Source organism: Mirounga leonina, unplaced genomic scaffold, assembly GCF_011800145.1.
Source record: "Mirounga leonina isolate KUSES-001 unplaced genomic scaffold, KU_Mleo_1.0 Mir_101799, whole genome shotgun sequence".
NCBI classification, from domain to species: domain Eukaryota; kingdom Metazoa; phylum Chordata; class Mammalia; order Carnivora; family Phocidae; genus Mirounga; species Mirounga leonina.
Window position 1 is genome coordinate 2,512,092 of NW_023270210.1, and position 12,844 is coordinate 2,524,935.

Here is a 12,844-nt window from a genome sequence, read left to right on the forward strand (position 1 = left end):
CTATTCCACACAGGTCTGAGGCTCTGCACCTTCTAACTGAGTGTCTTGGTTTCTTAATCTTATTTCCTCCTCTCTTCAGAGTTGAGTGTCTTTACATTCAAAGTGGGAAGTGTGCATTTAAATCATTCTGTCTGGTGCTTGGATCAAAGACCGCTATTTTTTTTCTCCTTAATAGTCTATCTTGTATTTGCAGTCTTTGTTTCTGATTATTTAGAGGGTGACTCATGTCTAGCTGTTGGACGAAGGGAGAGAAGAAACCTTCAGGGGCACATGATGTGGGTAGGGGGTGTGGAGAAACTCATCCATTAATGCCTGAAGTCTTGCTGCATTGCAGATAGTCCTACGAAGGCAAATGGGGCCTTAGGCAAGTGAGTGCCCTGCAGGATGATACTGCCCCAACAGTAATGTTTTCCCCAACTTGGGGGCGTGTGTTTTTTTTTAGAGAACCAGGTCTGGGCTAACTGTCCAGTTCTGGCTTTCCTGCTGTCTCTCTGATTTTCAGGGATCCTTACTTTCACCTTTGCAGCACCTTCAGAACGTTATTAAATCAGTTTTCTGTATTTGAAATACAATCACAGCAGAGACTATCAGCTCCCCTCTTACATACAAAGGGATTGCTTTTCATTTCCTTCCCTAATGTTTCTGTATGGTTGGTCTATTTCTGCAGCCTAGAGATCAGATCTACTCTTCCTTCCTCTTTTCTTTTACCACTTTTCTCTTCCCACTATTTTGCCTGGAAGCTGACTAAAGTGGAGGCTGTGGCTGCAGTGGGTCCAGAATGGGTAGGAATGGAATACCCCAGGACTTTGCCGTAGTCAAAGGGCAGGCCTAACTCTGCCTCCCCCCAACTTCTAGCAGCCTTCTTGGGCACCAGAGTTTAGCACACAGTGGGTACTGGACACAGCTGCACTAAGTCACCTCTCTGGTGCAAACAATGTATCGTGACTCTGACCTCCACCTCCTGGGGTCAAAGGGCTTAGGCTGAGTGAGCAGGTCTCTGTCTGGCCAGTCCATGGTCTTTTAAATTATTTATTTATTTATTTATTTATTTGAGAGAGAGAGCGAGAGTGAGCACACAAGCAGGCGGAGCAGCAGGCAGAGGGAGAAGCAGGATCCCCGTGGAGCAGGGAGTCCGATGTGGGACTCATACCAGGATCCTGGAATCATGACCTAAGCCAAAGGCAGATGCTTAACCAACTGAGCCACCCAGACGTCCCAGTCCATGGTCTTTTCAGAGGGTGAGGCACTTGGCATTGTGGCACCTGGAAGAACTGCTAGTAGTGAGTAGTGAGAACCTCTAGACAGCTTAGAAAGGCATGGAGCTCATTTGCTGAATTGGCACTCAGTGGACCTTTTCATATCAGATAGCCTGGGAGGCACTTAGGGAATATCACAAGGAAACTATAAGTTCAGCAAGGTTGCAGGATACAAGATAATACACAAAAATTAATTGTATTTACATAAAACTAAAATAAAAAAATTGGAAACCCAAAATTAAAAACTTACTTTCAATAGCTCCAAAAATGCAATACTCAGGTATAAATCTAATAAGATACGCACAGGATCTATACGCTGAAAACACAAAATGCTGATAAAAGAAATCAAGACTTAAATAGTAAGTACAGAGATATACTGTGTTCATGGACTGGTAGACTCAACATAGTGAAGATGTCAATTCTCACTAAATTGATCTATACATTCAAAACAATCCAACCAAAATTCCAGCAGGATGTTTTTGGATATAAACTAGCTGATTCAACAAGTTTATGGAAAGGCAAAGGAACTAGAATAGCTAAAACAACTATGAAAAAGTAGAATAAAGTCAGAAGAATCACACTACTTGATCTTAAGATAAAGCTATAATAATCAAGATGGTATGGTATTAGCTAAAGGATATACACATAGATCAGTAGAACTGATTAGAGTCCAGAAATAGACCCACACAAAGAGGACCCGTAGAGTTTTTTATGAAGGAGTAAGACAATTCAATTGAGAAATGTTGGTCTTTTCAATAAATGGTAATAGAACAATTAGACACCCATATTTTTAAAAAAAGAAACAACAAAAAGAAACAAAAAGAACCTCTACTTAAACCTCACACTTTATAGTACAAAATCAAGTTAAAATGTATCATCGATCTAAATGTTAAGTGAAAACTATAAAATTTTTAAAGAAAACATAGGAGAAAATCTCATGACCTGGAGTTAGACTTCCTCAAAATTAAAAAACTTTTGCTCTGAGAAAAACAGAATAAAAAGTCAAGCTACAGACTGTTAGAAAGTATTTGCAAATCATATATCCAACAAAAGACTTGTATCCAGAATACATAAAAGTTTTTCAAAACTCAAAAATTAGCAAACAAATGACCCATTTTTATTTTTTTTCATGGCTTTTGAATTGTCTTTTTAAAAAAATTCAATTAACCAACATACAGTACATCATTAGTTTCAGATGTAGAGTTCAATAATTCATCAGTTGCATATAACACCCAGTGCTCATCACGTCATGTGCTCTCCTTAATGCCCATCACCCAATTACCCCATCCCCCCCCACCTCCCCTCCAGCAACCCTTAGTTTGTTTCCTATAGTTAAGAGTCTCTCATGGTTTGTCTCTCTCTCTGATTTCTTTCCATTCTGTTTTTCCCTCCCTTCCCCTATGATCCTCTGCACTATTTCTTATATTCCACATATGAGTGAAACCATCTTATAATTATCTTTCTCTGATTGACTTATTTCACTTAGCATAATACCCTCCAGTTCCATCCACACTGATGTAAATGGTAGGTATTCATCCTTTCTGATGACTGAGTAATATTCCATTGTATATTTATATACCACATCTTCTTTATTCATTTGTCAATGGACATCTCGGCTTTTAAAAATGGGTAAATGATCTTGATAGACACATCACCAAAGTGGGCATATGGATGACAAATATGCGCATGGAAATTGTTCTACATCAATGAAGAGAAATGCAAATTAAAATTAAGATGAGGTAACACAACACACATTTGAGAGTGACTGAAATTTTAAAAATTACTGACATGACTAAATGTTAACAACGATGAAGAGCAACTTGAATTCTCATATATTACTGGTCAGAATGTAAAATGGTACAGCCTTTGTGGAAAATGATTTGGTCATTTCTTCTAAACATATAGACACTATATGACTCAGCAATACCACTCCTGGAAGAAATAAAAACCTATGTTCACACAAAAACATACCTGTGAATGTTTATAGCAGCTATTCATATTTGCCAAAGTCTGTTTGTTTTTACCCAAATGTCCTTCTATGGATGAATGAATAAACAAACTGTGGTATACCTGTACAATGGGTTACTACTCAGCAACAGAAAAGTAATAAATTATTGATACATACAACTTGGATGAGCCTCAAATGCAAATTTCCTGAGTGAAAGAAACCAGTCTCAATAAATTACATGCTCTGTTCTTCTATTTCTATAGCATTTTTGAAAAAGACAAGACTACAGTGATAGAAAACACATGAGTGGTTGTCAAGGTTAGGTATCCGGGGAAAGTATGACCATAAATGAATAGCATATGAGAGGTTTTTTTGGGGGGGGAGCGTGATGAAACAGTTTTGTATCTTGGTTGTGGGTACATGAATCCATATATCATTTTTAGCCATATATCAAAAGAAAAAATAATTTTACTGTTTGAAAATTAAAAAAAATAAGAAAAATAGAAAACTAGAGTGACTATATTAATACCAGAAAAAGTTGACTTTATAAGAAGGAAATTTACCATGGATAAAAAGGAACATCACATAATGATAAAAGAGTCAATTCACCAAGAAAATACAACAATCTTAAGGGTGTACACCTAAAAGCAGAGCTTCAAAATATAAGAAACAGAATCTGATTGAGCTGAAAGAAGAAATAGTCACATCAACAATTACATTTGGAGACTCAACACTCCTCTCTGAGTAAATGACAGAAATAAACAAAACATCTTTGCAGTGTTCTGGGGAAGCAGAAGCAATAGGTGTAAATAAAATGAGCCAAGTTCCATACTCTTGTTGAGGGTGCTTGAATGTGATCTGAGGATATGTTTAAAAGAAGGAAGCATGGACAAGAAGGTAAAGAAGGCCCACTGTGTTTCTTGGAGTGGAGAGCTACTAGGTAAAGCACTAGTAAGGGCCTCTTTTCAAATGAGAATTTAAGGCAGGTTTGGAAAGAAGGTTTGGTGAGTTAGAGGGAGGGCAGCTAATTCCGTGCTGAGAATAGAGAATAGTCAAGTGGGTAGAAAGATAATGTGTGCCAATGTGTGTCTGGATTGGAGTGGGAGTAGGGGGGCAGTGGCCAATGAGGAGTTTGGAAAATAAATGGGATGATAAGTTATGCTGAGAGCATAGAGGTTAGGGCACCATTTGCTGTTGGCAGCGCTGGAAACCCAGAGAGCAAAAGTACCGTCAGTGCATTGGGCGCATTGGAGTCCACACAGATAGGTGTCTGTGCAGGAGCATGAGGGAGTCCATGTCTGAAGAAGGGTCTTCTAGCACACAGCTTTCCCATCTGTGAGCAGGAGGACCCCAGCATTCTGTGTCTGGGTGGCAGGGTCCACTTCTTTGAGGGCTTAGGAAGGACTTTAGGATTATTGTCCTCACTTTAACCGTTCAACAAGAGTGCTCTACCTTGCTCATGTTCATGAGTGGATTTCTGTGAAAGGGATTCTTCTGTGGAAGGAAATAAGAGGTCCTACACCTAAAATTTTGATGACCACTGTCCACTAGATAAATGACACACCATGGAATCCCAGCCTCTAGATACCTGAGTTGAAGGGTGCTTCCAGGCCCCTTATCTGTTTATTATGAGCAACTTTTGTTACTGAAGAGCTGCCAACTGCCTAAAACTCACACACTAGACTTGAAAAGATAGTGTCTGGATATTGGGGGAGGCGGAGAGTAAGCTCAGTTTTGCCAAAGGCTGTCAAGAGTAAATTCCTTAAAAGTGATCTGACACAGCAGATGTGAAATTGAAAGGTCATTATTGTAAAACTATACATAGGAGCCACAAATACACAGAATATATATTTTATAAAAATTTTCTGTAATTGATTTTCTGGTTGAATATTTTCTCCCATCAAAGTCTTTCCTAAATTTAATATGTGCCTTTAGTTTCCAACTGTGTTTGCTGGAGAGAAGATAGCCTACTATAGCATGTAGGCCACTATCCATGCAACACTTTTTTAAACCTAAACCTAAGGTCTCAAATTACCCCTACGGATGCAACCTAAAAATGCCCAGCCCAAGCTCCTCTCCTGTTAGACCCATGTTTCCTACTACCCACTGGACAGCCCCACCTGGACAGCTGGCAGAAGCTCACTGCTTACATGGCTCACACTGACTGCATCCTCCACACCTTTGCTCATTAACTCACTACCACTTCTTCATCCCTGATACTCAATCTCAGATGAGAGGAAAAGCTTCTGCCAATTGAGAAATCTCAGAATTCAGGGTCATCATAGACTCTACCTGCTATCTCAAAGTTCCTCACTTCCAAAAACTCTTTTACATCACATCTCTCACCATCCTCCCAGTCAGGCTGAATTAAGTGCTTTGTCATGTTATTTTGTTTTGTTTACTTGATATTCTTTCTCAGCATATGTTCAATAAATGTTTGCTGGATGAATCAAGTTGCTGGAGGGTGCCATTCCCTGATTCAAAATGTGGAGCCTGCCCCCTGCCTGGGCCTTCCACCTCCATGGATGAAACCCACAGTTCTCCAACTGCTCATGTAACTTCAGAATTCCTATGGGAAACTATTATTGAGGGTGCCACCATGGACATCTCCTCCCCAGGTCCAAACACCATCTTGGAGGTGGGGATGCTCTCAACAGGATGGTCCATGGTGCTTCCTTCCTAGGAAACATGGTCTATCAGGAGATTTCCCCAGCCCATTTATGCTCCTTGTCCTGCACTGGAGCCCACACTTTCTCATCAGTTGAATAAGAACAAGCCATCTCCACAGGTTTTCCACCCACCCTGCAAACTGGTGGCAACACAGGCCAGCCATCATAGCCACAGGACAGGACACTCGCCCCTGCTATGCCATGACCTCAGGAGCCCTGGAAGGCAGTCTGAGCCGTGGACACCATTTGGACAGCTTTCAAGCATGTTCATGCCCAGCCCTTTATCTGCAGAGTCTGAGGTGATTGGCCCCAGGGCTTTCTCCTTCCAATTTCACCCTCCCAGCAGCTAGCCACACGCTCCCTTCCACTGCTCCTGGGTATTCCTGGCCTATCTCAGCTGTCCTTCCTCGGTCACCAACCCCTCACTCACATAGCCTCACCCTCTATGTGGGGTTCCACTGCACCCAGGGGGAAAGCCCCCTGCCTCCAGCAGGCATCATGACAGCTCCCAGCCCTGGGACCCTGGCAAGGATACCCTGGACCGCTAGAGTAGTCAAGAGATGTCGCTCACCTGAATTCAGGGGCAGGGAGCCAAGTGTACTCTTCCTGACAGAGGTAGGGGGACTCTACAGTAGTGGGGTGTCTGGCATGCTGCTGATCCATTCATCCAACAGACCTGCCCTGTCAGACCACCCCACAACTTCCAGCTGGTGATAATGATTCAGAGACTTCCCCAGCCCACCCACGTTCTTTCTCCTGAATCCCTCCGCCTCTCCACCTTCTCTCCTTTTGGTCCCTTTCCCCCTAAGCTGAACTCTAGATTCAGAGCCCTGACTGCCACCCTGCCTGGGGCTCTCTGGACTTGGTTTTGTACTCATTTTCTCTCATGGACTCTGGCCATCACTTTCCCCAGGATGCTCTCAGTGCCCCTCACTAGCGGAGGGTGTCCTGGCTGGTGTCCTCCCCTAGCTGCTGGTCATTCTGGCCAAATCTATCTTTGTCAAAGTAGAGGGGGAAATGTCTTGTTGAAATTGTTGATATTGCAGAATCTTAAATCATTTCCAATTTTTATGAGAATGCAAACTGGTATAGCACTTGTGGAATAAAATTTCAGACGCATTTATGAAATGTTAAACAATTCACACCCTCTCCACTCTAACCCAATGTCTATGTTAGTATGTATATCTTACTAGAAAACATTCATATCTACCCAAGGATTCATATTCAAAGATGTTGTTTTCATTTTATTAATCATACGATAAAGGGAAAACAACTTGTTTCCACCCGGAAAAAACTCTTTATGTGATTAATTATGGTATATACAAACTTTAACATTCCAGGGAATAGTTTCAAAAGTGAGGTAGATCTATATGTGCTGTCATGGGAAGATCCTGCACCCATTTTATTAAGTGACAAAAGCTAGTGGCAGATCAATATGCACAGTATTACGGGTTAGGTTGAATAAAAACAATATATTCGTAGAGCATATCTATGAAAAAGCCATAGTCACCTTTAGAATAACACACACTAGGGGCGCCTGGGTGGCTCAGCTGGTTAAGCGTCTGACTCTTGATTTTGGTTCAAGTCATGATCTCAGGGTCCTGAGACCGAGCTCCGAGTCGGGCTCTGTGCTGAGCATGGAGCCTGCTTGAGAGTGTCTCTCTCTCTCTCTCTCCCTTTGCCCCTCCTTCCACTCACACACTCTTTCTCTCTCTCAAAGAAAAAAAATGTTTTCAATTAAAAAAATAAAAATAACACACACTAGATTGTTAGCCATGATGACTTCTGAGGAGGAGGCTGAATTGTGGAGGAACTTTGAAAAGGGGATATTATGACTCATCTGTATTTTTAGAAGTTTTTTGCAATAGGAAGATGTGTACTACTACCTTCTTAAGTAAAATTTCTAGATAAGCCTAACAGCAAAAAAAGCGGCTGCATGAAAGTAACTGCTAACTGATGCAACAAACTTTGACATTTGAAGGGCTAACACAACAGAAGTGCATTTTTGTGCACACAAATTCTGATACGGTTTGGCAGGGGCCCCCTGCTTTTCCTAGACCCTGGGTCCAGGTTGCTTTCATCTTGTGGCTCCCCTATCTCAACACGGGGTCACCGTGTTTGCTGGTGAATCAAGGGAGACAGCATGGAACGGACATACTGGCTCGCAAATGCCTGGATGTGAGAAACAATGCTTCTGCTCACATCTCCATGGCAAAGGGTCATCACACAACCCTCCCTAACTAAAGGGGACTGGCAAGGTGATGTCCCCTGTATCCTGGAAGGAAAGCAAGATGCACTATGGATGAACACTAAAGTTTCTCCCATGTATTGTTACACAGTAGGGGCTTAACCAAATGCAACTATTATAATTTGTTATGATGACTGACTTTATTGCTGGGAGGAGTTTCTTTTTTTTTAAGATTTTATTTATTTAATTGTCAGTGAGAGAGAGAGAAAGAGATTGCACAAGCAGGGGGAGCAGCGGCAGAGGGAGAAGCAGGCTCCCCACTGAGCAGGGAGCCTGATGTGGGACTCGAGCCCAGGACCCTGGGATCATGACCTGAGCCAAAGGCAGACACTTAACCAACTGAGCCACCCAGGCACTCCAGGGGAGGAGTTTTTGAGGTCAGTTTGCCTTGGAGTTCTCTGAACTTTTCAAGCATCTCCTGTGTGACAGATACTTTCAAATACAGGCTGACATCTAATTTTCAAACGATTCTGTAATCTCAGCAAGGAGGATTCACTTTCTTCATTTAATGACCAGAGGATTACTACAGAGAGTAAGGTTCTATGTTGGGGGAGAGAAGGTGATTCCTAGCTGTTCCATGGGGACCAGTGATGAGCTCGTTAGCAGGCCAGGTTCAAGAGTTAGACAGAAGAGTACACAGGGGAATATCAGGGAAAGGCTGCTGTAATTTGGGAAAGTGCTAGGTCTGGAAAAAATGCCAGTGCCTGGGCAGTCAGTTCTCAAAGAACTCTGAGGCTCAGGCAGAAGAACTCTAGGTTAATAAAGCCCACAGACAGTACCCAAAACCTGTTTGATTCTCATTGTCACCTTCCTTCCTTAGCAACAGGTTTTAGTACCTTAGCCACAGCATCCTTCTTTTTGTCACCTGGAAGACACCGTGCTGTCCTCAGGAATGATGTAGGACGCAGAAGGTTGGCCACAGGCCACAGTGGGTGGGAACAGCGTAGACTCTACATGAATTCAGACCCGGGTTCTAGTCTCTGCCCTGTCACTCACTAGCCATGTGATCCTGGGAAAATGACCAAGTCCTAGGAGCCTCAGGTTCTTTCTGAAGTGAGTGAGTTTGATAAGCCCCGTCTTGCAGGACTGCAGGAATGCATGTGATATATGGAAAGCACCTTGCACAGTGCCTGGCATATATTGGAACTTTGATGAATGGCAGTGATTTCAAATGTTGTTTTGATCCCAGAGCCTTCCACTCTCTCCTCTGGGGTATTTTTTGTTACCCAGGTCATGTTAGAGAATGTGCAGCTCAATAGGACATGGAATAGCTAATCAGCCAAAGAGGGCGCTTCATAAGTAAAACTCAACCCATTTTCTAAATCAGAGGATATATGTGAGATATATGAGAATATGTGTGGAATTCAGGCGTGAGGGATTTGTCCCAGCTGGACACAATACAAAGCTCCTAGAATGTGAGTCAAAGACCAGCTCCTACCCTCCCTCCCAGCTGCTCTTCCACCAAACCACTCCTTTCACTCATTTCTCCCCCCACCAAAACCTAGACCTTGTTTACTTATAGCTGTCCAAATTACACTCCAGATAATCAAACTAAAATGACTTTTCAATGCAGTCAGGGTTCTGGCTTTGCATGGTCAGGACAAGAGTGTCAGTCTAGAGTCTTCTGGGCTCCACTTCAAAGGACTATCACTGTACTTCTCCAGAAATACTTGCAGATGATGGATATAAAACACCTAGTCTGTGCACTGTGTTCAACTGCATTGGGATGAGAGTGCAGGATACCTTCTTTTCCTGACCCAGGAGATTTCTCTCTGGTTTGTCCATGATCCAGAAGGAACTTGTCAGAGCAATTATCCATTTCAGACTTTGCTCCCACCTCTAAGGCACCCTGTCTCCGAGTAGGGCCACCGTTACCCCCCAGGTTCACGGTGATCAGCTGCACAGAAGGAATCACAGTGACCCGACACCCTGAGCCACCCAGGCCAGGGGCACTTCCACTGCAGTACTCGCCCCGGGAGCCGCACTCCCTCACTCTTCTTCCATTTCTTCTGCAGGTTTCAGGGCACCTCTCCCCACTTTCCTGCCATGAGTGCAGCTGCTAGACAGTCACCTAAGGGTGGGACGTGTCCTGCCTCTCCTAGTGTCCTCACTGCTCACGCACAGGGCCTTCCAGAGAGCAGAGCTCAGCCCACGTCTGGGAATCAAGGAGCCAGTGAGCAGGGCTCCCTCTGTGCTGAGATGTCGTTTCTCCTCCTTTCTTGAAGAACCAAGCGAATGAGGGAGCACGCATCTATGTTACTTTTGCAGAATGACAGACGAGAAGGAGTAAGAAGCAAAAATGAACGATCTTTTATTTCCCTATTTCCTGACCCCATCACTTGACTACTCCATTCTTTCGCCTTTCCAACAAATTCCTATGCCAATGCCCTGTGATTTCATTCCAGAACCCAAACAAGGAGGGAAGATCTCCCACCTTATTTCCAGAACATGACAAAACTCTTAAAACTCTTGAACTGGGTAAGTACAAATGCTGTGGGGTGGATGTCACGCACACACTTAGCTGCCGAAGCTGGTTAAATCTCCTATTCCAAGGAACAACATTTGAGAGCTTCCTCAAGAAAACCAAGCTCTGGATGTCGGAGTCATCGCAGAGAACAGGCCCCCAGAGAGGCTGGCTCTTCACCCTGCTTTCTTCTCCCAACCCTCCCTGGCCCTGCCCTACTTAGAACTCCCGGGGCTCTCTCTTCACACACACAGGGAAGAACCAAAATGTGGCCTCACTTCATGCCCAGCACCCCGCAGGAGAAGCTGCTGACCCTACCAAAGCCTGGAAAGGGCCTGGCCGCCACTGGGACTCAGGCCCCCTCTTCCTCATCGCTCACAGCTCCTTCAGACAGGATCAGGGAGGAACCGCGCTGCCTGTGATTGACCCGGAGCAAATACTCCAGCACTTGCAACTTGCTGGTTTCGGCGTGGGCCCTGGGACCCCACAGGAACTCGTAGCGGGCAGGGTCGCTGCCGGGCACCTGCCGGTACTCCACGTACCCTTCCTGCACCCAGACTTTGGTGAGGAGCTCCCTGGGCTCCCCATAGATGATGTGCTCCTGGCCGGCATACACCCCCATGACCCCCAGCGCTTCCCACACCTCCCCCTCAGGGGCACAGTCGTCCTCCAGGAGGATCACCCCCAGTAGCAGCACCAGGAGGCTGGTCTTGGGCATGCCATGCTCACCGCTCAGCATCCCATCACAGGTGAGACCCAGGACGGTGACCAGGATGTAGGAGTGGTCGCTGGGGTCCACTTCCTTCACGTCCACGCCAAAGACCAGCCTCATGCACTCGGAGGCTTGGCCCAAGATCACTGGGAAGTCGTCCCGGTAATCTTTGCTGACGATCTCCAGCATCTCTGCCTGGTGGGTCGGCTGCTTTTTGCGGTATTTGAGGAGCAGGAACACTACCAGGTCAGCCACTTTCACGTGGAGTTTGTCCTGGAGAGAGGGTTGGGTGACTTCCGGCTCCTCCCAGGTGCTCGACCCCTCCTCATCTAGGTTGCTGGAGCCCTGGTCAGGCTGGCTCCAGGCCGTGGCTGCCTGGGCAGTGGGGGAGGGGCAGGCACTCTGAGGGCTCTGGGGAGGACTCAGGGACTCAGCAGCAGACCCCTCCCCCAGGGGGATTAGGAACAGGACAGAGCAGGAGGAGGAAGGGGAGGAGGAGGAGGAAGTGGAGAAAGTGGAGGGGGAGAAAGGGGAGGGGGAGGAGGAGGAGAAGGAGGAGGAGGAGGAGGAGGGAGGAGATGGGGCCTCCTCCTCCCCAGCCCCGGACAGCTGTGCCTCCATCAGGCCCTGGGCTGGGCCTGGGTCTTCCTCCACCTTCCAGAGCTCACTCCTCTGACCCAGGGGCATGGCGTTTGTGTCGGGCTGAACCTGAAGAAAGATGTGGGATGGCTCCTCAGGGTGCAGCCCAGGCAGCAGAGGCCTGAAGTCCCGGAGCTGACGGTGCGCTGCGTCGGGCTTGGGTGCTCAGGGGTCCCCTCTGGGCTGGGATGGGCGAGCCCCTGGCTCCATGCTCAGAGCAAGTACCTCACCTTGATCACCGGCACTCCCCTGCACCTCCCCTGCTCTGGGACCTTAGAGCCTCCTGCCTCAGACCTAGGCCTCAACTCTGACTTCCTGAAGCCCCGGGAGGACAAAAGGAGGGGTCACTTCAGGGTGCAGGCACAGAGCACAGCACACGGGCCCCAGTGGGGCAGGAGGGCTGGGGCGGACTCTGTGAGGTCCCCACCAGTCCAAGCTGGGCGGTCCCCTCCTTGGCCTCTCAGGGGACTGCTCTTTCCCCTGGCAGGGCCTGGTCCCCACCCCCACAGCCTCAGGTCAAAGGGTCACAGCAAGACCACGCAGCCCTGAGACTCCACAGAAGGTAAGCGAGGGGGCCCACATCTGCCCACGCCTGACAAAGGTCTAAGGGCTCAGCACGGAACCCCAGGGATGGCCAAGCTCGGGGTTCCATCTGTGCCGGGATGGGCGCACCTCTCCGTCTATACCTTGACCCCACGGAAGGCCTGGGAAAACTCCCTGTGTTAACCTGAGGCCACTCTCCTGGTGCCGATGCCTCATGTCTGGGAGACATCAGAAGGAAAAGCCAGGAGAAATAACTTGGCTCACTGATTGTCTGTCTCCCCATGGCCGACAGAAGTGGCAGGGTAGGCCTGGGCCCTGAGGATCCTGCTGTGGGAGACATCCCCTCATTTCTCACCTTCCCCCCT

General features: G+C 46.3%; 1 protein-coding gene across 1 annotated transcript; it reads right to left on the reverse strand.

The window, feature by feature from the left end:
• Positions 1-10,937: 10,937 nt before the first annotated feature.
• Positions 10,938-11,984, reverse strand: LOC118014226 (melanoma-associated antigen 9-like). The gene is made up of 2 exons (XM_035010374.1): positions 11,952-11,984; positions 10,938-11,741 (listed from the first exon to the last, which is right to left on the reverse strand). Exons 1-2 carry the CDS (start codon positions 11,982-11,984, stop codon positions 10,938-10,940), a joined length of 837 nt encoding a protein of 278 aa, XP_034866265.1.
• Positions 11,985-12,844: the final 860 nt, after the last annotated feature.

Excerpts from the sequence above, each read along its gene's own strand:
- LOC118014226 (XM_035010374.1), bottom strand. The coding sequence starts at position 11,984 with ATGCCCCTGGGTCAGAGGAGTGAGCTCTGGAAG. Across the intron at positions 11,742-11,951 it reads AGAGGAGTGAGCTCTGGAAG|GGGTCTGCTGCTGAGTCCCT; the intron begins GTGGAGGAAGAC and ends CCCCTGGGGGAG.